At 57.6% G+C, this 23,936-nt stretch overlaps 5 protein-coding genes across 5 annotated transcripts; 1 reads left to right on the top strand and 4 right to left on the bottom strand.

Annotated features, from left to right (window-relative positions):
- Positions 1-12,829: 12,829 nt before the first annotated feature.
- Positions 12,830-13,930, bottom strand: BUD32 (serine/threonine protein kinase BUD32; the record flags this gene model as incomplete). The annotated part of the gene is made up of 4 exons (XM_076649144.1): positions 12,830-13,081; positions 13,143-13,282; positions 13,345-13,753; positions 13,820-13,930. 4 exons carry the CDS (start codon positions 13,928-13,930, stop codon positions 12,830-12,832), a joined length of 912 nt encoding a protein of 303 aa, XP_076505368.1.
- Positions 13,931-14,141: 211 nt separating this feature from the next.
- On the top strand, positions 14,142-16,546 carry JCM10292_003594 (pseudouridine synthase family protein; the record flags this gene model as incomplete). Its single annotated transcript, XM_076649143.1, has 14 exons — positions 14,142-14,314; positions 14,376-14,432; positions 14,492-14,506; positions 14,576-14,597; positions 14,656-14,674; positions 14,739-14,820; positions 14,897-15,002; positions 15,061-15,139; positions 15,207-15,357; positions 15,435-15,513; positions 15,574-15,637; positions 15,697-15,731; positions 15,789-16,380; positions 16,458-16,546. The coding sequence occupies 14 exons, from the start codon at positions 14,142-14,144 to the stop codon at positions 16,544-16,546; spliced, it is 1,563 nt and encodes a 520-aa protein (XP_076505367.1).
- A 260-nt stretch (positions 16,547-16,806) lies between these two features.
- Positions 16,807-18,729, bottom strand: RNY1 (ribonuclease T2; the record flags this gene model as incomplete). Its single annotated transcript, XM_076649142.1, has 9 exons — positions 16,807-16,950; positions 17,007-17,163; positions 17,223-17,277; positions 17,335-17,423; positions 17,484-17,606; positions 17,729-17,951; positions 18,021-18,198; positions 18,316-18,420; positions 18,493-18,729. 9 exons carry the CDS (start codon positions 18,727-18,729, stop codon positions 16,807-16,809), a joined length of 1,311 nt encoding a protein of 436 aa, XP_076505366.1.
- A 1,636-nt stretch (positions 18,730-20,365) lies between these two features.
- Positions 20,366-20,809, bottom strand: JCM10292_003592 (uncharacterized protein; the record flags this gene model as incomplete). Its single annotated transcript, XM_076649141.1, has 3 exons — positions 20,366-20,437; positions 20,553-20,710; positions 20,776-20,809. The coding sequence occupies 3 exons, from the start codon at positions 20,807-20,809 to the stop codon at positions 20,366-20,368; spliced, it is 264 nt and encodes an 87-aa protein (XP_076505365.1).
- Positions 20,810-21,357: 548 nt separating this feature from the next.
- Positions 21,358-23,773, bottom strand: JCM10292_003591 (uncharacterized protein; the record flags this gene model as incomplete). The annotated part of the gene is made up of 8 exons (XM_076649140.1): positions 21,358-21,648; positions 21,755-21,904; positions 21,976-22,381; positions 22,483-22,654; positions 22,747-22,827; positions 22,942-23,015; positions 23,188-23,278; positions 23,368-23,773. The coding sequence occupies 8 exons, from the start codon at positions 23,771-23,773 to the stop codon at positions 21,358-21,360; spliced, it is 1,671 nt and encodes a 556-aa protein (XP_076505364.1).
- Between the last annotated feature and the right edge of the window lie 163 nt (positions 23,774-23,936).

Here is a 23,936-nt window from a genome sequence, read left to right as displayed (position 1 = left end):
CAAATCAGGTAGCCACTCTGTTTGCCTGCAATGTCAGAGGCTGGCGAAGCCTGAGACCTGTGGCCTTAGAAGCACTTGAATCTGTCGCAGAAGTACAGGCAGCTGTGTGATGCCGCTTGGACTGAGTCCTTTTCGTCCGGTGCTACAATTGCCGCATTCCAGATCAGAAACAAGGATTCACTGTAGGCTGGTACAGACTTGTGCTAGAAGCATCTATGCTTAGCCCAGTTAAGCACCGTGTCAAAAACCTTGGAGGTGCTTTGCTGTGCTCCTCAGCCCAGCCTCTGCAAGCGTAAGCGATTGCACCTGCACTTTGTTGCATTGCGCAGGCTGGCATGGCGATGAGCATCTTAGGAGAGGACTCCTAGCCAGCTTCCAGCTTGGGCAGAGGCAGGTTTGACAAGATGCTGGTGTCTGCGCATGGGACACTGGCAGGTCCCTGAGCCAGTAGCCACACAGATCTTGAGGGAGCTTGCAAAGCTCAGAGATACAAAGCTTATTGCATCTGCCAGTGGCTGCCAGCAGTTTGCCAAACTCATCCAAGAATCGCTGCAGAGTTGCTTCAAGAGTGAGGCAAGAATGCGGGTGTGACTGTCTGCTTCCTGTGAAGGCAAAGGTGAGACAAAAGCATGTACTGGGGCAAGCTAAACACCAAGAGGGGTGCTGCAGCCTCTAACAAGATCAGGTTGATGACTTCCTCCGGACGGAAGATTCCCATGGTCTTTTGCACCAGGCTGTACTGCCTGCCAATTAACATCTTTGCGTGCCGGAACCAGACTGTGCGGTCAGCAGAATGTTTAGTCAGGGTGTTAGGTGTGCAAAGCTTCAGGAATGCCAGATTTTGAAATCAAGATGACCACCTGGCATCCAAGCTTGGTGTGCCAAAGTGTGCCAGGCAGGACTGCATTGCTACACACAACATCCTTGGGCTGTCAAGGCCAACAGTGGTGGCCAATACCTGCAGAACAAGCAGCATTTCATCTCAACTACAGCATGCAACTAGCGGCCCGTGCCGCTGCTGTGACAGCTGCCACTGATGGCCTTGACAGCCCCACAGCACTTGCTCTGCTACAGTAGAGTGTGCACACAAGCAAGAGACCTACAAGCAAGATCTGCCAACAAGCAAGGGGTCAACTCTGTCCCAAAGGCTTGCTTGTAGGCATGCTTCCTACTGTGTCAGCTCACAGGAAGCATGCCCCCAGTCTGGATGCGCAGAAACAACGGAACCCTCAGCACAGCAAGTGAAGCTCAACATACAAAGGGCAAGTGCAAGGCTGCGCTGCCGGCAGTGCAGTAGCAGTTTCCCTCACCTGCACTGTTTGGACGCACATGGCAGAGCGCTGTGTCAAGAAGGCAGGGAGTGGCAGCAAATTGGTTATTGCTTTGGCAGGGAGGGTTCAGGGTGGCAGCTGGGAGGCCAGGCTTGCTGTGGAGCTGAAAAGAGAAGATGTCCACCCTGCCAGTGTGCAAGAGGTCACTGTACTTGGCATCAATGGAAGCGGCGGCAAGAGGGAGCTGGAGACATTAGGACAAGCAACTGTGCCCAACACACAGAGATGAAGTTAACACTCATGGTCAACGCAAGGTCAATGCCCCAGTGCTGTAAGCCTGGGGTTTGGCAAGGAGCAAGTTGCCCAAAACATGTTTGACACCATCTTGAAGCGTGCCGTAATGAAGTAGCACTCACAGGAGACAGCAGCCCAGTGACAGCCAATTAAACCGGCAGAATGCAAACCAGGACACAGACAATGTGACCAAAGTCCCGCTGTGTGCCCAGCGGCTAGACAAAAGGAGTTGACAGCCACAGACAGCGCCAATGGGGGCTAGGCGGCGCCTGTTACATACAAAGATAGACCTTGTTGGCTTGCGGACCTGCTGATGTTGGTGTGAACGCAGTGCAACAGCCAGACTTGCTGAGGCACATGTCAGTGTTCCTGAGATATGTGTGCTGTTTATGGCTGCTGACCTGGACACCAAAGTCTTTGCTGAGATCCTCAACACCATGTTGAGCCCTATGAGCCCCCTGGGTCTGCAGTCTTGATCAAGGCTGGGGCAGAAGGTAAACCAGAAAGGTTCTTTCCATGGCCTGCAATGTAGTGGTCTTGCATCCCTTTGCTCTGCCTGTTGAGGCAAGCATTGCACTTTGTGCGTGTTCAGTCAAGCTGCTCAGGCTGTTGTTGCACCTCTGCCAGCCTAGCTCCGGAGTTGCACATGCCCGTCCACTCCCATTTCCAATGCTTACGGTGCAGTCTCTTGCGTGGTCAGGCCGGTAGGACGCTTTTTGCTGTGAAAGGACTCTGCAATGCTCCCTTGAGGTAACTCCTGCTGTCTCCTCCTCCTGCTCTCTGCTGCTTGCACCCTCTTGTCTTGAGCTTGAGTTACCCTCATACTTGTTGCCTTCTCCTGTTCAGGCAAGCTGCCTTCTCTGCCTGGCACTTCTGGTCCTTCTGCGTCTGGGAGGAGCAAGCAACACAAGCAAGGCGTGGATGCAATGTTTTTCCTTTCTTGCCCGGCTGGCAGGCTTCAGGGTTTAGACGATACATTCAAGATTGAGTGAGCCCTTTGTTGGCCTTGCCAGCCAGCAATGGGTTGCTGACACTGTCAGGCACACACATGTGCAGGTCCCTGTCAAAATTGCTGCAAAAGACCACTGCATGCTGAGAGGGCATGAAGCGTGCAATCAAGTCAAATTGGGCAACTGACGCGACTGACTTGCAGATGTTCAGCAGCAGCGCGCTGCAAGAAGTCCTTTGCAATAAGCTGGGTCTTGTGTGGTTGTTTTGCTGTGCTTGTCCCTCTTCTGGCAGTAGACAGACTTGCACCCAACCAGCTCTGTGCCAAGCAGTAGCAAGTTGCGGTCATGAATGTGGAAGACTCCGTAGTTTACCGAGCCTGCCCTGCTGACACTGCTCAGCACTAATGTCTTGGACCGCCTTGGCGTGATTGCGCGGCGCTTGAAAGTGGGGAATGGTCTGCTAACACAGAAGGGAGAGGATGTTCAGAGAGTTGCATGAGGACAGCGCATAGGCGGCATTGTGGGTGGGCGCTTGTAGCGTGGACAGCACACGCTTACCCACGTTAGTCAGCCCCTGCACGTTGACATCAATGCAAGGCACCGGACCGGGTGACAGCAGAACAGGCGCAACAGGCTGCGCGTCTGGGGGCGTACAGACAGTGCAGAAGTTGCAACTGACCAATTTTGCAGTGAGTGGTCAGGGGTGTGCAGGTTGGCGTTAGGCCTGCCGGATGTGGCATCTCCTTTAGCGTTCCGCGCCTGCTGCAAGCGGATGGTGCAACCGCTGCTCAACTCAAAGAGGCAATAGGCCGTTGTGTGTTATTGCAGCACAACAGAACAAGCAACACTGCACAGGCATCAAGCCTTGTTTGGCTGTGCATCAGGTGTGCCGCACATGGCAGGTCCAGATGCTGTGGCTGCATGTCTGACGGCGCAGCCTCAAGCTTGCCTGCCAGTTGTCCGCTCCCAGCAGAAGATGCAGTGATTTTTTTTGGCGCAGTAAGGCCAGCAGGCCATCACTCCTTGTGCAATAATTCCGCATTTCAAGAGTTTTTTCATTGCAGGTTCTATTCCTGCCAGCTCTGATCTGTGCCTTCCTTTCGCCGCTTGCATCCCCACATTCAAAGTCTTCTATTCAGACGGATCTCATGTTCTCTTTTGCGCTGATCTGCGATCCGCGCCCGAAAGCAGCAAGTGACAGACGCGGTGGTTGTTGTCACGCAGCGGTACTCATTTCCTTGCATAGGCAAGAGCGGCAAGGCCCAGAGGTGCTCAAACAGAGCTGCATGCTAATGAATGTCAAGGACAAGTAGGGCAACGATGCGATGACCTGCAAAGCATTGCTGTTGGTGTGGAGCAAGGAGAGGCATGTCAGTTGAGAGCAAGATTGGCCTCTGCGGGGCAATCTATAACCGCTGTCCTTGTGTATATACAGCAGCTGATGCTCCGCAACCTGTTAACCGGCCAGTCATACGCAAGCGCTGCCTGTATGATTGCATCACCGGTTGCACGCCTTGAGTCGCTCTCAGCGCACACACCTCTAAGCCATGGTCAAGGTCTTTGCGGTCGTGTTCATGGCGTCCAGGTTGCCGCTTCACTCTCTTGTTTGTTTTGCTCTCTCGCCTTTTTGTGCCTGTCTCTGCTGGTTCCCACCTCTTCCGGCGGCCGCCTGCTTACTGGGCGCTTGCGTTCACCCTCTGTCCTCCTCAGCAGTATCGTCATTGCTCTTGCTGAGGAGCACGTCCGTTGTGCCTGTCTAGTCCGGCCTCTCCGCAATCAATCTCAGCCATTGTCTCATCTGCCAAGGAGCAGCTCAAACACTGCTTGCCGCCCTCCCTTGCCTTGCTCCACACTGTTGCTGCACCTCCGGCAGACTAGCTTCAAGGTTGCACGCTGCTTGTCCCCTCCCAATCCCTGTGCTTATGGTGCAGTGGTCTCCATGCAGTAAGGCCGGCAAAGCAAAATCCCCTGTGGACACTACTGCAGCTTTACCTTTCTGTTGCAGGTTCGAGTCCTGCTTTCTCTTTCCGCCGGCCCTTAAGACTCAGATCCCCATCTCTTCTTGGTGCTTTCACCTGTTTGCCGGATCTCCTCTTCTCTCTTTGCAGTTCGTAAGCAGCAAGCTGATACAGAAAACCAGTGCAGTGTCAAACCTCTAAGTGCTCCCAGGTACAGACAACCATTACCATGTCAAACCATGCACTGCTCCCAGGTGCCGGCACCAACCTTGAGCTTGTGCTGTACAGTATTCTGCACAAGCTATTGCCTGTTGCCCCGCTGCCCTTCAGCCCCTTCCTTGTTTGTTGTCCAAGCAACCCTTGCCGTTACCTGCCCTAAGCTTCCAGGTTATCACTTGCATTGGCGCTTCCCTGAGCGCTCCAAAAGCTAACTTGTGAGCAGCCTGTCCCCTCCTGCCATTGCTGACATTCCTGGCGCTTACTTGGCCGGCTTTACTTCTCTTGCCTCCCTTGGTGACATACTTGGCAGCAACAACGGAATTAAAGGACAGCTGGGCACGGTCTGCCCTGCGCTGTCTGGGAGTACAGCGGCGTCACCCACACAATGCACAGCAACTACAGCTTCTTCTCAGCGCTCATGTCTTGCTTGCCTATGCCCAGAGGAAAGATCAACACAGAGGGGACTGTCAGGGTCGCAGACATGGGGCTCTCTGGACTTGCAGCTCAAGGACAGTACACAAGTCAAGATCAAGCGCAGTCCATCAAGCGCGGTCCATTCAGTGCGGTCTCCTTTTCCCGGCATCACTGCCAAATTCAAATTGGCGTCACAACTGTCCATTGACCGTGGCACCAAGGCCATGCTTGGCAAGGGAGCATGTCTTGCCTGCAACAACCAGGTCATCACAACCGGGTCTGTAATAGCATCACGCGTTGCACCAAGCCTGCAAACGGTGCACCTTGTCGCTCGCTGCTCCCGGCGCAGAGGGAAGAGATGTGCAAGGGAGAAGGAGAGATCTGCCGGACAGGAGAGGGCAGCGAGAGTAAAGGGGGATCTAAGTCTCGAGGGGTGCGGGCGGCAAAAGAGAGGAGACAGCGAGTCTCAAACCCGCGACCAAAAGGAGAGGCCGCGGAATTATTCCACAGGGAATTGTGCCCTGCCGGCCTCATCGCGCGGAGACCACTGCACCATCAGCACGGGGAATGGGAGTGGACGGCCGGAGGGCAACCTTAAGGCTGCTACGCCAAAGGTGCAGCAACACACCTGCTCGGCTTGCTTCAACTTCAGCCAAGCTTACTCCCCGGCTCCGCCAACTTGCCCATTCCTTACCCTGCGTCATTATGTCCCTCAGCCAGCCAGGAAGTTGACGGACCTTAGAGTGCAGGGGGTTTGGATCATTCTCCAGTGCAGACTGCAGCACCTGCCGCATTGCTTGCTCCACTTGCCTGCCTTTCCCCTCGTCATGTCCCCCCTCTCGAGCTTGTCCACATAGGCAAGCTTGAAATCAAGATGTTGTACATTTGCTGACAACCACTCACATTTGCTCTCGCGCCCTTGCCTCCAGATTATTCCTGGAGTTCCTTGTAGCTTTTCAGTGCTTCAAGACCTCAAGACCTGGGCAAGTTGAGTGGCCCCAGCCTGACAAGGTTTTGGAAAGCAACAACGGCGGCACGTACCGGCGAGCAACAACGGCGGCATGTACCGGCGTGGCGCTCAACAAGTGCGCTGTCAAGCACTGCGTTACCCTTCAGCCAAAGCTCCCCTACTTGGCAGACAAACAGTGTTGTCAGCTGTGTGAACTGAATCATTGTCAAAGGCGTCTCTTGGATTCCTGATCCCTCCGGCATACCAAGGACCTTTTCTTGACCCCTCCGGAACAGTCAGGACCTCTGGGCCAAGACACTTGCCTTTGACATATGTGAAGGAATACTTGCTGCACACCGCCTTTGCCGGCTGCCTTCCTCTTGCGGATTTGCGCAGAAACCCATTTGAGTTCCCTACCTCCGTTTTTTGGGGGTGCCAAGTATGAGACACGGTCAGCCACATCCCTGCCATGCTCAGCGTCCGCGCCATCCCGCTTGTCTTTGTGCGATACGACAGTAACACGGCGGCAGACCGGCTATTTTAGCCGGCAACCAGCTGCACAATTCGGTCACAGGATGCAAGTTTGTTCAGCACGCTTCCCCATTTGCAAACGCTGTGTCAGCGGCCGTTGCTCCCACAGCTGCTGCTGAGACCCTATTTTCACCTTGACTGATCCCTGCGTTGATATGAAGCCCGGGGCGCTTACGGCACCTCCTGTGCCGTCCACGCCAGCACTTCCGCAGCAGCTGCGCGCTGCCGGTCCGTTGCCACCGGCTCCTGCTCTTGAATGCCACGCTGAAGTGCCTAAGTGAGTGCACATCCGAGCTCTTGCGCCGTCACCTCAGCCGGCAACGCCACCAGCCGGGTCGGACTCGCTGTCCTTGCCTGATCTGCTCAGAGTCCTCTCCGCCCCGCTCCTGTCAGACATTGCCGCTCTTTTGCTGCCGCTAGCAACTCGCTTTCTGCCCCAAGTAACACTTCCCTACTCCCCATGTTGGCGATTGCAGTCACACTAAAGCAGTGCGCATTGACACTGGCAGCAGGCCAGGCACAACCGCTTAATGTGATTGCAAGACAAGTCAACCTCTAGCATGTTGTCAACCGCAGCTTGCTTCTGCTGGTCACGGATATCACTGAGTACCAATTTCCTCACTGCCGCAAGGAGTTCTAGCACGTTAGGATCACTGGGCACAAGGTGCGGCTTGTTCCCCAGGGCTGCTTGCAGTGCCACGGCAGCAATTTGCCCCATGTGCCAAGCCCCCCTCCATTTTACCCTGCTTGTCCTTGCCACCTGCTGAGGACTACTTGGGCAACAGTTCAGTGTGTACAAGGCAAGCTCAATAAGCAATCTTTCATCTGCGCCTCAGCAAGGCCTACTTCATCCTTGGCGTCTGGGTACAATGCTGCGCAGCCAGCTTCACTGTCCTGTGACTCCCCGCAATGTGCATTGGAAAGGATATTGCACTGCTTGGCCAGTCCGGCTGTTGCACAGCGCCCGCCCCAGTAATACCGCTCTCCACTTTTTACATGCATTGCTTTGACCTGCTGCTCCTCTGGCAGTGCAGCCTTGGGTTTGCCCTCCAGTTTTCCAATCTCATCCCCTGTGCTGATGTTGCAGTGGCCTCTGCGCAGCAAAGCGGGCAGGACACAGCAACTCCCTGTGGAAACATTCCACAGCTTAACCTCTTGGCTGCATTTTCTAGACCAGCTGTCTCCTCCCCATTGCTGCTTGCACCCCTCTCAAGACATAGAACCGCCTTTACCCTTGTTGCTTTCTCCTGTCTGACATATTGCCTCCCTCGCTCATGCATCTCGTCCCTCTGCACCCACGAGCAGGGCTGTCTCTTGTGCTGTGCCCAATGTCCTCGTCTGTTATCCTGCATTGCAAACTTGCGCACCTCTGCCCTTTGCGCTTGTAGCAGCAAGCAAGATGGAGAAGAAGCAGGGAACAATGGGAGAAGGGACTTTTTGTGAAGAATTATCACAAGCTTGCACCTCTCTCTAGCTCCTTGCTCTTGAAACTTCACAGACAAACAATGCTAACTCCCCTCTTCTCCCTCAAGCATAGCCAAGAAGGTGTAGCAGGGATTGGAGCGGCTGTTGCAGAGGATTGGAAACATGGCGGCAGCTGCTGCGTCAAAAGAGAGACTGCCGGAGGAGGCAAGGTAAATCCAGGCCTTGAGGTAAGACTTGCGCTGCCATTGCCACTGCCGTGATTGAATAGGGTTTTTACGGGGATACCAGAGCAAGAAAAAGAACCATCAGCAAACCAGGCGTGAGAAGGGGCACGGTGGCAAGTGAGAAGGGACCAAATGCAGAGGTGATCTGGTAGCGGAAATGGTTAAGAGGGATTGCACCGGGGCTTGTTGCTTACTGCTGGCTCACCCCTGCTCAAGTGTTTGTTGCACACTGCTGCGCCGCAGAATGCAGCCTAAGCCTTAAGGCAGGGCGCAGGAAGCTGAGCAGACAGGCCAGTCAGCTCAACTCCGTCTGACAAGGGTGAGGCTTGTCCAACTCACATGACCAAGCCTGTGCAGGATTAAAAAGCCGTCAACCCCATGCAGCACTAAGCCGCAGAGAAGAGACGTGTGCTCACCAAGTCTGGGGACAGGCGGTTGCACTGTAGACTCAGGCAAAAAGTCACCTGGCAAGGGTGCTCTCGCGCAGTGCAAAGGCGCCACCGGGCCGTCAGGACTTGAAGTGTCTTGGGAGACAATGGAGAGTCAGACACACTGTGGCAGTGGTCAAGAGGAATTGCGGATGCAGAGCCACCATTGGGACTTGCTGCTCCTCAGATGATGGCAAGCCGCCGAGCTTGGGCTGCCGCTTGTCCTCTGACAGCCCTTACGTGTATGCGCGTACAGGGCAAGCCACGTGGTGCGGTGCCATCAAGGGGTCCGGGGCAAGGGCAACGTAGGGTTGGGATTGCGCGGGAGATTTGGCCGTCGGAAGCGTGCAGCACCCCACCAAGCTTGTAACGTTCTGACAGCGCAGGAGAACATAGAAGCAAGGTACACCAAGTCCTGGTAGCCCAGTCAGAACTCCTACCGGCAGTACTTCCTGCTTTGCCTGCAGAACGGCAAGTTTTGGGACAAGATTTTTGCAATCTCCACAGGAGTTGCCTCCAGCAAGCTGGGCATCCAGCACGCATGCAGTGGGCACCAACTGCAGGCACAGGCACTGCCTCTTGCTGCTCTGACTCTGCTTTCTTTTTCTCAGTGTACTTTGCTCTGTAAGAACGGTCTTTCCCTGCTGGACTTGTCCGTGCTTGCTCCCTCCCCCTTCCTGCTCATTGCTGTTGCCCTGCACTGTCTGTTTGACCAAGGGATGATGCTCTGCTATACATACACCTCCAGCAGCACCACCATCTCCTCCAACCTGCCCCCCCCAACTTCTACTCTGCCCCTCTTCCTCCCCTCCCCTTTTGCCGGACTGCCTTGCTGGGCTACACATTGCAACAGACTCGGCTGTAGCTGCAGCCTTGGCCTCCGCTTCAGCTTCAGCCTCCTGATCAACCTGGGCCTGCAGCCTCTGCAGCTGCCGCTTCCTCTGCACAGCAATCTGCGGCTTCTCTTTCCCCTGCTCAAATACAACTATACTCTGCTACTTGTTCTCCTCTCATGCTGGTTCTGTCAAGCTGTGGGCTGCAGGTCATCTTGATCACCAGGCTGAGACCTGCCCATCTGCTTTGTGTCTTTGGTCTCTTGCAGACATACACATGCACATTGGCTTGCATTGTCCTACCTGAGTATGTTGCTTTGGCTGTGCATCTGCTTGACACCCCTGCTCTGCCCGAATTCAACTGATCCGGTCCTTGTGTCCGCTACTGTGCCTTTCCAGCTGATTGTACCTCTCCCCGTGCTTGAGCTGCAGACTGTAGCAGCAAGTGCATTGTCTTTGTCATTCCTTGGACCGGTCAGACCTGCTTTGCTTGCTGCCAAAGGCAGAGCTTATGGCTGTGCTGCAGTCTCATACCTGCTCAGACCAGTGCCTCTTCCTTCAGTGAGAGTGCTTCAGCCTGCACCCCGTGTGTTGACTGGCTTTCTGACAAGACTGGGCAGTCTTGCCTGCCTTTGTACACCTGCACCGGTCTGTGGGCTCCTTCTTCTGGGTGTCAGCCTGCTGTGGCTTCTTCAGTGTGGCTACAAGTGCTGGATTTGGACATGCACCTTGTCAACTGGCGCAACTTCAAGCGCCAGGTCAGAAAGAAGGGACTGGTTGAGGATGAACCCTCATTCTGTGGTGTATGGTCTGTCAGCGCAGACAGTGGGCACTGTCATTGAGAAGTGTCAGCTTGCATGCTCCCTGCTTGCAAAGCAGTTCTGTAACTTTGTTCCAAGTGGACCCAGCCTTGTGTCTGCGCATTCCATGAGGGGCTTCCTGACTCCACGCACTTTGTCATTTGTCAGGGCTGTAGGAGCCTATCTGCTGTGGTGAGGGCAAGCCCTGACACTTGATTGAGATACTATCGTGTATACATGCCAACGGCACTTGGTTGGGAACTATCCCTCCCAAATTGCAGGGTCTGAGCCAGCTTGAGGGGTTGAAAATTACTTGTGCTTGCTCAACAAGGGTGCTCTGTGCGCTCAACCCTGGCCCTGACAGTCAGCGCGCCACGCACAAACATGTTTGCAGCTTCCTCAGGAGCCCAGTTTCTGTTCTTCTGGGTCCTGTCAACTCTTTCTGTGACAATATTGCGTCAATCTTAGGGCATTTAGCTACACCGCCTGAGACAAATGAGTTGATGGCTTGCTCTGCTACTCACCCCACACAATGCTTCCTTCCTGCTGCTCGGAAGCATCATGGCTGCCTTCAGAGAATGCGTGGGCCGCACATCGGCAATCCCCCCTTCAGGCCCATTCCTGTTCCTCCCTCCCCCCCACACCCCTCCTTCCTGGTGTTGGTGGCTGCAGTAGAATCTGTGTTCTTGCAAGCGCCAGACTCTGGCTGGAAGACAAAGGTTTGGGAGTGCGAGTGGGTTCCTTGCAGACTTTGTTTCTTATGCAATTTCAAATTTCTTGGCAGATCCTACTGTAGAGATGCAGACTTGCAGTCAAGGATTGAGGATTTGAGGATGCCCCCGAACTCCTCTTGCTCTCAGCTGCTCTCTAACAGCAGAATCAAGCAGCAAGCACACCAAGAACCATGCAGAGACTGGCGCCGGTCAACAACTGTGAAAATCTGAATGTTACTGCTGATATTGCAGAACTAGATTTTGACCAGCTGCTGCTGTCAGTCAAATGAGCGCAGGATGACAAACAACGGGGCGCACATCTCAAGTTCTGCCTTATTTGCAAGGGCAAACAGCTCACGAGCTGCTTTGACATTGTGGTGCGCGAGGAAGGCATACCAAAGTAATTATTGTGTACTTTGAGTCATTGAGGGCAAGCAACACAAGAAAGAAGTGCACACTGCTGCTTACAGACAACAATGAAGGCATGCCTACAAGGGGACAAGTGCCCTCTGCAGCTCCTGAAGTGACCTGATCAAGCTCTCAAAGGTCAGCCGATCAAGCAGGCACAAGGGTTGGGGGGGGGGGACTCACTCTGTCTGCGGGCACCTTGTCTATTGTGTATTGTGAACCCAGCAGGGTGGCAAGATTTAGGGCAATGCACGCACTCCATTTCTTCTAGTTGGCACTTTGCAAGGCGGGTACCAAAAGGGAGGAAATTGCAACTGCTTGCAGGCTGGTTGACCAAGCTTGTGGTACCACTGACAGAATGGCGAGTCACATAGGATTGGGCTGTGAAGGCTCCAAGATGCATCTGAGGGGTGGCAAGGAGAAAGGGGGTCTTTGAAGTCTGGAGCTATGGCAAGGGAGAGTGGTAAGAGCAGTGGGTTGGCCAAATTGTCCATGCATGCCATGCACGGATGTGCCAGCTGTCTGCTGTGCATTCTGCGCCTCTTGCCAGTCATTCAAAGTGACAAGCGGGACAGGATGCAGGAGGGCGAGGGCGCCAGGGGCAGTCAGCTTGCTCACGGCGATCATTGCTTCTCTACAGCTGCGTTAGATGTTTGCAGCAGAAAGAGCAATGCAAGCACAACCAGCAACTATAGTAGAGGCTCGTAGTCTCCATTTCACGGTATAATGCATACATAACAAGCCTGTGGGGGCCTGGCCAATGCCCTGCACCACGGCAAGAAGACGACAGCCAAGGTCGCCAGTGCAAACGCAAGAACGCGACAACGTCAGCCTCCAGGAGCAAAACAAGAGCCGGAGCTGCTTGCCACCACAACGAGACTGATTCGGGCGAGTTTGGTCACCTTCTTGCAAAAGTTCTCCTGGCGGGATTTGAACCCGCGACCAACATGTAACCGTTTTGCAAAACTTGGCGGCATATAAGCATGCAACGCTAACCAAACTGCGCCACAGGAGATGGGTCACCCTTTGTCGGCCGCAGATTGCTTTTATGATCCGTGACCGAGACTCCGACGGCATTTAGCTCCGGTGGCAACGCTGACTGGAGGGGTTTCCGTCACTGCATGTACATCGATCTTGCATGAATGACAGCTGGTTGCTGTGCAAGACAACATTGATTGCCGCCTCTTCGCATTCCCGGAACGACTCTGCCGCCTCTTCGTATTCCCGGAACGACTCTGCCCACTCTCTCCGAATGGCGCCTTGTCACCATCCGGGCAGAGGCATTCGAGACAGGCAAGCACAATCCCCGTCATGCAGTAATTTCGCTTGGATTGTCCGCAGCATCATCAAGATGTCCAGCCGATGCAGGCGACGTATGCGGAGGGGACAAAGTAGACGCATGCGCATGAGCATCAGCCGACCATGCTACGTTTCCGTCCGCGCATCCGAACCTCCTCCAGCCGCTTCTCCACGCGTTCCCACTCGCCCTTCTTTGCGCCACCCTGCAGTGCTGCCCGGTACCCGTCGAGAACCACCTCGAAATGCGGCCGGCCTCCAGACGGCACGGGGTGGGTTGACGCAAAGGCCCGCTCCAGCACATACAGGTCGACGGCTCGCTCCTCGTGCATGGGCGAGGCGGATGATAGGCCGAAATCGATGAGTACCTGGACGGTGCAAGCGGATCAGTGCTGACGGACCCCAGGAGCGACAGTGATATCGACGCACCACCTCGAACAGAGACTCCTTGTGCGTATGCGAACCCGGTAGCAATCGGACCATCATGTTGGACGTGGTGAGATCGCCGTGGATGATGTCGGCAAGGTGCATCTTGCCTATCTCGCGACCGACGGCATGCAGCATAGTGTCTATCATCGTCAAATGTCAGCAAGAGGGTAGATTCAGTCGGCGAAGAAGGGGCCAGACGCACCTTCATCCACACCGGCAGCAAGCAGTAAAGCACCAATCTCCTCCGCCTCGTCCTCTGCTGCGTCCGTCGTCACGTCATCCTGATCCTCCTGCCCACCTCCAAGAACCTCCCGCACACTCCAGCCCTCGATCCACTCCATGCCGAGACAACCCTGCCGCACGTCGACGAGCCGAAGTCCTGGCACGCGCACGCCAGCTTTCGAACAACGAACGAGAGCTCGCGCCTCGGACGTGAGACGCTGCCGCGTCAGCTGCGCGTCGAGAGCAGGATGGCGATATCGTTTCGGAAATCGGTGCTTGAGCAAGACGGGGACGGCTGATGGCGAGGACGGAAGTGGGGCGAGTTCTGCAGGGGTGCTGGTCGACGCCGTCCGCACGGGAGAAGGCAGCAAAACTGCCCGGTAGACTTTCTGCGAGGTTGCCTGCATTGTCAGCTACTCAAGCTTCCGGCGCTGGCAATGAACGTGGGGACGCACCGCCTCCGCGCCTTGCTTGATGAGCGTGGAACGGGCGATCAACTCGTGCACCGGCTGACCGAGCGCAGTTGACTGCACAGTCGCCTTGACATCCTTGTGCAGGCTCGGCATCGCGCAAAGCGACTCGTGAGGAGAGCGAGACGGTGGTTGGAAAGAAAGCAGGGCGTCTCTTCCGAAACGCGTTGCAGGGCTCACGCGCCGCCAGTCACTCCAATCGCGTCCAGCACGCAACCAGCAGCTCACACAGCGACTGTCGAAGCGGAGCAAAGGCTCGGTGCAGAGCTTGCAGCACTCTCACTCCTCGGTCCTTTCCTCCAGCCAAATGACCAACTCGACTGCGACCGCCTCGTCCCGAGCGCAGTCTGGGCAGGCGGGCAAGGGCGAGAAAGGCACGTCGCGCAAGACGATACCGCCGCCCACGGGCGCCTTCGCGCTGCCTCCTGCACGACCCGAGTACTTCGAGGAAGATGGGCTGCGCAAGGTCAAGCCCTACATGTACGTGCGCACCGCAGCGTCCGGAGGCACAGCCAGACTGAGTTGTTTGCCGCTCTTTCAGGTTCACTTTCCAGAGTTGGGCGAAGGAGCGTTGGCATGGACGGACTCTCCTGGATGTGTACGTTCTGCTACCATGGCCGCTAAGGCCCTCTGCTGACCGTGCGCGCACGCGTGCAGGTACAGTGAATTCAGGTCCGCCGTTTCTCGGCACCGTCGCACTTGGCTGATGGGGCGCTAACATTCGACAGGCGCGTGGATCAGGGATCGCACCAATGAGTATTACGTGCGTCGCTACTCCAACCTTCACGCTGATTATCCGCTGATTCCTGAACGGTGCACAGGAGTGGGCGATCGAGACTGGTACGAGGACACACGGGTCACGCCACTCGTTTGCAAGGCTGATAGCTAGCTTGTCCTTTCCCAGGCATCATCGTCGTCAACAATCGCAAGAGCTCACCTGATTACATGCTGCGCAACGGAGACTTGATCTCGAACGTCCTGCATCGGTACGGCGGGACGCTGGCCTGAACGAGTACCATTTACCGGCGCAAGCTCACAGCAACTCGTCCCCTCATTCCGCAGTCACGAACCGCCGGTTGTCGCGGGACCCATCAAGATCATCTACGACGGGCGGTTACCAGGGAATGATGGCGAGACGCTTGTGGTGGAGAAGCCCGGATCCATGCCTGTTCGTGTTTGCTTTCTTTCTGGCTCGACGTTCTCCTGAGACCTCTTTCGTTCCGCAGGTCCACCCGACCGGACGCTACAACTTCAACACGCTGCTGGAGATTCTCAAATACGACTATGACCTGCCCCTGGTGCACAGTGCGTCTCGATCCGCTCCGGACGTTCCGCGCGAAAGGCCCGCATCTCAACACCTGCTTGTGCGCAGCCTCAAATCGCCTCGACCGCCTCACATCCGGCGTCATGGTGTGCGCACTCACGGTGGAGGCGTCGAAGAAGCTCGGGGCGTGGTTTGGTGGGCGGCGGGAGAGTCCAGTCAGCAAGGAATACGTTGCACGTTGTCTCGGTCGCTTTCCCGAGTACGTTGTGTCCTTCACGCTCGTCATGATGCACGTTCAATGAGCATCGACAGACTGATGGTCTCGCTTGTGCGCAGTGGTCAAGTCGTGTGCGAAGAGCCGCTGCTTACGATCGATCGCCAGATTGGGGTAAATGTGGTGCACCCAGAGGGACGGGTACGGACACAGCATTACAACTTTCGTCTGAGTTGCTGACAAATGCGAGCCCATCTCCAGGACTCGAAGACGATCTTCACACGCATGTCATACGACGAGCGGAGCAACACGAGCGTCGTACACTGTGCGTCCGGTCCATACTCCCTCAGCTTGCGTTCTCTCCCTCACGACCACATTCTACAGGCCGTCCCATCACTGGCCGCTCTCATCAGATTCGGGTACGGATCTGACAGATCTTCTACCTGCCGTAATCGGCACTCACGCTCGAGAGACAGGTTCACCTCCAGTTCATGGGCCACCCCATCGCCAACGACCCGATCTATCAGAACCGCGCCGCCTGGGGCGATGATGGGGGCAAAGGCGGCGTCTTCGGGTCGGAACGTGGCGGCACTACCGCGGACCGAGAAGAGCGAAGGCGACGAGGCGAGCAGTTCATGGCGCTGGAGCAGGCGAAAGTGGTCGAGCCGGCGCACGCAGGCGAATTGGCGACGCCACCTATCTCGGAATTCGCCAGCGCCGAGCCGTCCCCCGTCGAGCAGCAGCTCGACCGCAAGCTTCACGATCCGACGCTCACTGACGGCGCGCGACGAGCCATTCTCGCGCTCAGGGAGGTCAAGGACGAAGCCGACGGGTGGGCGCGGCACCGAGACCTCGAAGGGATCGAGCGGGCGCGACAGAGCGGTCCGAGCAAATTGAGTGTCGACGCAACGGCCGCAGCATTGGCTGAAGCACAGATCGACGGCAAGTCCAGCGCAGAGTCGGCGGACACCACGATCAACGACGGCGGTTTCTGCTCCACCTGCTTCACGCCGTTGATGCCAGATCCGCGGCCCGAGCAGCTCTTCATCTGGCTGCATGCGATGCGATGTGCGTTCAATCTTACTGATCCGCACTCTGGTATTCATTCTCCTCCGCTCACTTCAAATTTACCGTTCACGATGCAGACCAGACGACCGAGTGGGATTGGTCAAGCGAGCTACCGTACTGGGCAGAAGCGGAGTACGAGGTACCGCTCAGTTCCATCCTCTCATAGACGCTGTCGCTCCGTCGCTCCCGTATCCAACTGCATCATCGCATCGTTCGCATCATGATCGCCTTTCTTCCTCGGACATGGAGTTGACAAGCGAGTGAATGGCTCGAGTTTGCGCTTTGCACGCAACAATGAAGAAGCACATAAAAACCTACACAAGTACGGAGGGGAAAAGCTGAAGGGGAGGGAAGAGGTCCCGCTTGGCGGGCTGGTTTTGGGTACGCAGAGGGAGCACCCTCGCAGGCAGGCTATGCCGCTCGTTCTCACTGCGGTGCACCAAGCTTGATCTTGAAGGGAACGCTGGCTTCACCTGACGAGGTGTAGACCGGCTCCTGAGCCTGGCCGGCAGCAGCATTCTTGGCGTAGAACTGGCTCGAGCCCTCGTACAGGAGATAGTTGTTCGAGTCCTGTCGTATCAAAGGTCAATGGAGAGCAAGGGCCGGACAAAGCAGCAAGGACGTACGATGGCAAAGGTGGAAGCTATGTTGCCCGAAGCACAGGAGAGCTCAGCACCTTGCGAGACGGTGCAAGGGCCCTTGCTTGTCGTCATGGTGAAGCCAGCCGAGAGCTCGGCGCCCTCAGTCGAGGGATAGAGACGGTAGGTGGCGCAGGTGCCAGAGCTGAACCATGCACGAGATTCAGCATGCAAAGCAAAATGCCGGAGAAAAACAGCACATACGTGAACCAAACGCCCTTTGAGATAAGGCAGCCAGTCTGCTTGCCCTCGTACTCGGCTAAAGGGAGCGATGGATCAGGAGAACATCGGCACGATTCACAAAAACAAGGCCTACCATTCAGGAAGGCCGATGAATAGTCACCCGAGGGGACCGAGCCGCCGTTATTGCCACCCGAGACACCCTTGGGGATGTACTTGATCGCACTGCAAGCGAAGTGACGATGAACGCTCAGCTGCCGAGAAGGACGAGTGGCTGGAACGCACTCAGTGTTGCTGCAGGACGTCTCGCGGCCAACAACCTCGACAGGGATGAACTGTCCGCCGGCAATCGGACCCTTCACCGTGTAATAGTACCACGCCTCGTCGAGCTCGCCCGAGTTGGTACAGCTGCAGGGCGAGAAACAGGCGAAGTCAACAGGCAATGGGAAGGAAGAGAAAAAGAGGGGGTTAGCGGATCCTTCCAGCAGGTGCCAAGCAAGCCCTGATCAAGGCAAGACGGGTCAACGCACCCCCAGAAGATCTTGTGGCCAAATCTCTTTTGTGCGGCAGCCTGGAGCTGGGCAAGGGTGTAGGTTTCGGTGAGCGAGGGAACGATACCCTCGGCCGCGAGCCAGTCGTAGGTGGGCAGCTTGCGGTACTGGTCGTACACGCGCTCAAAGTAGTCGACAACCTCGTCGTACTGCTGGTAACGGCGGCCGTAGCACTGTGTCTCGAGGGTCGACATGCACGTGCCTAGAGTGTCGCGATACCTGTCAGTTCGACTAACGTCTATAGCTCGATCAGTCAATGGCAAAGGCACACCGTGCTTGTCCCACTCATGCGACCAGAGCGTTTCGTCGTCTCCGGTGTTGGATTTATAGTAAGTGTCGAAGTATTCGACCAGTTCCGACTCGCCCTTTGAGGTGAGGATCTCGCGGATATTGGAGTACTCCCTCGTTTTGTCGCAGTATTGCTCGTAAGTGCCATCACAGTTGTCCGGCTGCGGCAAACATCGGATCAGGGGGTCAGCAGCGGTCTTTAGACGACACTGAGAGAAGCAAAGGCGTCGAAGAAGCCGTTCCCGGGTTTTCCGTGCTTGAGTGGGTCGCAAACGCACCCAAAGACCGTGAATGGTCCAGCTGGTGTTTGGGCCGATATCAGGCCTGGCATTCCAGAACTGGGTGAGGAGGACAAGCCCGCCCGGAACATTGGTGCAGCAGGTCTATGTGATGAGACGGCCAGAACGTCAGCAAACTCTGCCCAGCGCATCACACAAGTCCGAGAGAGTGCGCACATTGAGGTTATCAATCTGCGGTGACTGCCCGTTGGTGCACGAATTCGGGAGGAGGAAGGGGGCCGGGCACGCTTTGAGGCCAAAGGTGTCGATCGCCTTGTCCTGAACGTCGTGCAGCTTGTCTTCGACCTTGTTCCAAATGTTACCCAGGAGATCCTTGAGGAACGGCTCGGGAGCAGCGACGGCGGTCGAGGCAAGGGCAGCGGCCGTGAGCGCAAAGGCAGCGGTACGGGCCATATCGCCGATGGACGACTCGCAGAGCGGGTAAGGAGAAGAGAAAAAGTGCCTAGCAAGAAGCCTCAAGTCCTTGCTGAACCAGCCGGGAAAGTGGGCCCAGCGGAGCGGGCCAGCTCGGCGGATCCGGCGAGCGGCCGAGCGGACCACAGCATTTCGCTCGCACGTTCGCGGGGCCGGTGGCCAACGAGCACCATGTGCGCCTGTGCTGCCGCACGTTCAGCGAAACGAGCGAGACGCCGCGCGGAAACCTAGCGCTAGCGTCGATCGCAGAGGACCCGGCCGAAGGGGGAGGGCTCGTTGAGGGCGTGGGTGATGAGCGACCGGAACCGAAGCCGCAAAGACTCTCCGTGGAACCCCGCAAATAAGCCAAGAGAAGCAGATGCTGCGCCGGAAAAAGCATCCGCGAAAGAACGTGCGACGTACGGCGAAGGAAGGAAGCAGCCTCTCCAGCCTTGAGCGACGCGGGAGGTACAAATACGGACAGCACATATGTTTGTCGATGCTAGAGATGGGGCTTAGGCAGCTAGCATGCGTGCGCTTCAGCGCTTGTGGCCCTGCGCCCTCGTCTCGAGCTTGGCAGCGAGCTGACGGGCTTTCTCGAGCTCCGCCTCACTTGGGCGGTCCTTGACCTGTGCAGGTGCGCGATCAGCGTGTGCTTCTGCAGGGTCCCTGACCCGCATGTGGGGTGCGAGGGACGGCGAAAGCGGCGTGCGGAGGCGAACAGGTGACGAGGCGAGACGAGGGTCAGGGAGGACAGGACGGCACGCACCGCTTCCGTTCCTTGGACGCCCAGGAGGTCAGAGGCGCGATCCTGCAGGCGAGGATCGGCGAGCTGGAGATTATTGGGCATTCCTCCCTTCCGCATCCACTCGGCGGTCGGATCCCTGTCATGTGGGGAGGACGAGGTGGGGACGCCGCCGTCGTCGTGCTGGTCAGCCTCGGACAGCTCGAAAGCACAGGAGCGTGCACAATCACTCACTTCTGGATCCTGCTGGGCGTTCCCGGGCGGGACGAGCGCGAGGGCGTGCCGGGGCGGGAGATTCGTTGGGCGGGGCCAGGAGTCGACGGGCGCGAGCCAGCCTTGGGAGCGGCGATGTGGTCGTGCGTGGACATCGATGAATGCGTGGTCAGTGGGTTGCAGCCGAGCGAGGGAGGAGACGCTCTCGTCAATGAGCGGGAAGGAGGAGAGACGGGTCACGCGAGCAAGGCGGCGGGACGGGAACGTCGGTCTTTCGGGGTTCACACTCTTTTGACTCGTCTAACAGCCCACTGAAGACTCGAGTGAGCACTCACAGCTATAGTGGGGCCTCGCACTCGAGAAACTCGCCAAGCGCTCGAACCGTCTCTTCTTGAGAAGGTCGCGCCTCAGCGATGCCGACGGAGACAAGACATAGCAATGCCAGCGACGAAGGAGCGTGAATCCTGTTTCGGAGAACTGCGCGCAGTAGTTAAAGTCGAACGAAGCAACGCTGAACCACGCCGGCCGCTCTCGAGAGCAGAAGAGCCAAGGAAGAACTACTGCTCCCGACGCTTGCCTCGCAGAGCCAGGAAGGACTTGAAAGGGTACTGCTTCATTTTGCTTGCTGTCGTGCGGCTATGCTACAAGGTGCGCATGCGGTGCAGAGACGTTGGACGTTTACTGATTGAGCTGGTCGGCGAGCTTCTTGACGCGGGCCATCTCCTCGGCCGTGGGCGGGTCGGCGATAGGCTGCGAAAGCGTCATTGCGTCAGCTGCTACTGAGTTGAGACTGAAGTGCTTGACTGGGTGGCCCCCTTGCCGCGCAGGCGAAGGGTGAAGCGTCCCAGCGGGATTCGAGACTCACCTCGGTGCCCCTCGCGCCTACAAGGTCGCTCGCGCGGTCCTGCTCGCGCCCGAGACCGAGGTTGTCAGGAGGCGAACGGAAGAACTGCTCGTTCATGTTTTCGATGGCGCCGTGCTGCGAGCCGATCGGGTCGCGGACGGTCGAAGCGTCCTGGTCGACTGCGAGCGCAGGGGGCATCAGCGAGCCCTTCGAGCATCAAGTCTACCGCAGACAGAGTACGCACGGCGCTGCGGGTTCTTGTCGTACGAGTCGGACATGATGATGGGTGTCGTGTGAACTGCGGGACGTCTACGAAGTCAATGACGCAAGCAGGGGGAGCAGGCCGCCGACTAAGCCGGACGGCAAACGTCGACGCACAAGAGTCGTTGCGGGTTCTCAGACGAGTGAAGGAAAGGGAAGAGAGGGGAGCGAAGCCACGCACCCCACGTCGTTCCGTCCGCCAGGCGATGACGGCGACGTCATGTTCCCCCTCTCCCGGTTATGCCAGACCTCCGCCATGGACAGAGAGGCGGAGCGTAACGTGCACAAGTGGTCAATGTGGCGGTACAGTGGTACTGTGCGGATGAAGGAGAGGGGCCGCTTGAGCAGGCGACAACTTCGGAGCCTCGACGCAACCAAGACGCAACATCGCCGGGCACTTGAGTGAAACAGCATGACAAGACTGTATACGACAAGGTCTAGCGACGAAGAGAGAAGGATTGGTACATGGAGGATAACGAAGTACTTGAGAAGAAGAGGAGAGCGCAAAGTGTCCGTCTGCACCGCGCCGAGAGATCCGCACCCCACTCGCCCATTCAGTGCGCTGTCACGCCCACAGAACCACGACTCCTCCAAGCAGAATGGCCGCCATCGCGCCGGCTGCCGTGCCCATCGCGACGCCCGCCCGAGCCGCGCCATTCCCGCTCCCGACCGTCCGATCCGTCGACCCCGCCGCGCCCGTCGCCGTGCTCTCTGGCACGGCGATCTGGTCCGTCGCGCTCCCAACGCCCGTGTTGGCGCCCGCACTGGAGAGGTAGTCCGCGTTGACGGTCGCAGCGGCGGCGATGAGGCAGAGTGTGTTGATCTGCGTCTTCGGGCCGGCGGTCGTTTCGTTCCACTGTCGCGAGCACCGAGAGAGTCATAATCGTCAGGATCACATGCCTGTGAAGCTCTGCGAAACGGCGAAGCAACCGAGCTTGACGGGTGGGTGGAGGGAAACGCACCGGACCGCCCCACCACATGCCGAACAGCCACGTCTCGTCAATGTTGTTGAAGACATTGCTCAGCAGCTGCGTGTTGATGAAGTTGTAGATGTTCGGGTCGGGTCGAGCGACATACAGCTCCGACATGCCGAGCATGAGGATGCCCTTGAACTGCGCGCGACAAAACCAGTCAGCGCGACGAGCTCTCCGCCCGATGAGTCGCGGCCAGGACGACAACGTACGATCGTCTCGTCTTGCTGACAACCCGGCGGTTTGCCCGGTTCAGGCGGCGGATCGTTCTCGCAGTGCTCGACGAGGATACCCGTCTCCTCATCCGAGAAGTCGCGGATAGCGGCATACGCGATCGACCGCCCGAGGTCGAGCACGCGGTCGTCACCCGTCGCGTAGTACAGGTCGGCGAGACCAAAGAGGAACGCGCCCGAGTTGTACGTCCACGTCTGCTCGCTCGAGCGCGTGCACTCGCGCATCGACTGGCCCGAGTAGTCGGCCGTGATCGTGTCCCACACGCGGCCGTTGTCGACGTCAAAGGCCCACTCGAGCCACCAGTTGAGCGTGTTCATCGCAAAATCGAAGTGCGTCTCGTTGCCGGTGAACCGATACATGCGCGTTAGGATGCTGAAGTAGAGACTGCACATCGAACAGTGTCAGCACGAACAAACGTCAAGTGGGGACGTTATAGGCTTTCATGTTGCTGCGCAACGGGACGAGATCAGGGGATCGGAACGCACCCGTTGGTAATGGTGTTCTTGATCATAGGCCGATAGGTGAGCCACAGCACGCCGCCACCGCACGTGTCGTCCCAGTACCGCGTGTTGTTGACGTTGATGTCCTGGATCATGTCGAGCCAGGTGTCGTTGCGGTAGGCTTGGTAGCCTCGCAGAGCAAACATGGCCCACCAGCCTGTGGCAGTTATGGGCACGATCAGCTTGGACTCCGCCCGGGAGAAGCTTGGACTCCGCCCAGAAGACATGTTGGAGCGGAAGGGAGCGCACTCTGATCGTCGATGTAGTCGTCGATCATCCAGCCAAAGCCATCGTTCTTGATGAGAAGGTCCTTGATAAGGTACTCGTTGACTGCGGGCGGGTCGTGCGAAATCAGCACTGTGTCTCGAATAGCGTACCGACGCTCTAGAGCGGAGGCGAGAGCACGTCTAGGCTGAGTCGCACTGACGAGACAGCTCAACGCACCGTGGTTGCCAAGCGCCAAGTCCAGGTTCGCGTAAGCCATGCCGAGTACGGGCGTCTGCCACCATCCCGTCCATCTGCACAAACGAAGACGACAAGGTCAGCAACGGGGCAGGATGCGATCAGATTGCGCATGACGCGAGCAAGACTCGAGCCGAGCACACGGAAGCTTGGCGGGGGAGGTAAGCTGAGAGGACGGCCATAGATGCTGGTCCCGCTCAGCGCCACGAAGACGTTAAAGAAACGCACTCGAAGACGCCGTTCTCGTACCAGGTCTGCATGCGTGCGACAGCAGCCTGGGCGAGCCGCGCGATGGTGCCGAGGTCATTGATGTCGAACCCTGTAGATGGGGAGAGCGAGTCAGGACAGACTCCACTGCAGCTACGCTCGTTCAACAGCTGGCTGGGCGAGCGAGAGAGCACGGCGCACATGCTGATGGCGGGAAGTCGACGGGGACGCTCGAGACGACGTCGCGCTTGTCGACGCGGCCCGGGTTGAACTTGAACTCCTGGGTCCTGAAGTGGGGCGTCGGCTGGCCGGGGATGTAGAGCGGGTGGCGGTTGTAGGCGGGCTGGGCGGGGTTGGTGGGATACTCGGGGAGGCGGATGTCTGCGACGAGCGGATGGACCGAGGTCGAGTTGGAGAGGGGGAGGAAGGCGCGGCCCTTGCGGGTGTCTGTGTGCGGGAAGGCGAGGTAGGGCTGGTGCCAGGGCGACTGGTCGGGCGCTACGGGCGGGGGCGCGGGAGCGGGGATGGCCGAGGTTGAGAGAGCCGAGAGGAGGACGAGCGAGAGGGCGAGGGCGGCAGCGAGTGCGCGGCGGGGTGGGCGGAGCATGTGCGCCGCTCGTGGCTGCGCTCGCGGTGCGTCTGGCCGCGGCGGAGCGAGAGGGCGAGCGCGGGCAGCGCGGGACAGGCCCGGGAGGGGGAGCTGCGCCTGGCTCGTCTCCGCCGCCCCTCTCGCCCGCACCCTCGCCCCAGAGAGGCTGGGACTGCGCCAG

The sequence above is a fragment of the Rhodotorula paludigena genome (assembly GCF_050403205.1).
Source record: "Rhodotorula paludigena JCM10292 DNA, Rt_paludigena_JCM10292v1_ctg21, whole genome shotgun sequence".
NCBI lineage: Eukaryota > Fungi > Basidiomycota > Microbotryomycetes > Sporidiobolales > Sporidiobolaceae > Rhodotorula > Rhodotorula paludigena.
This window is presented reverse-complemented; position numbering and strand designations above follow the sequence as displayed.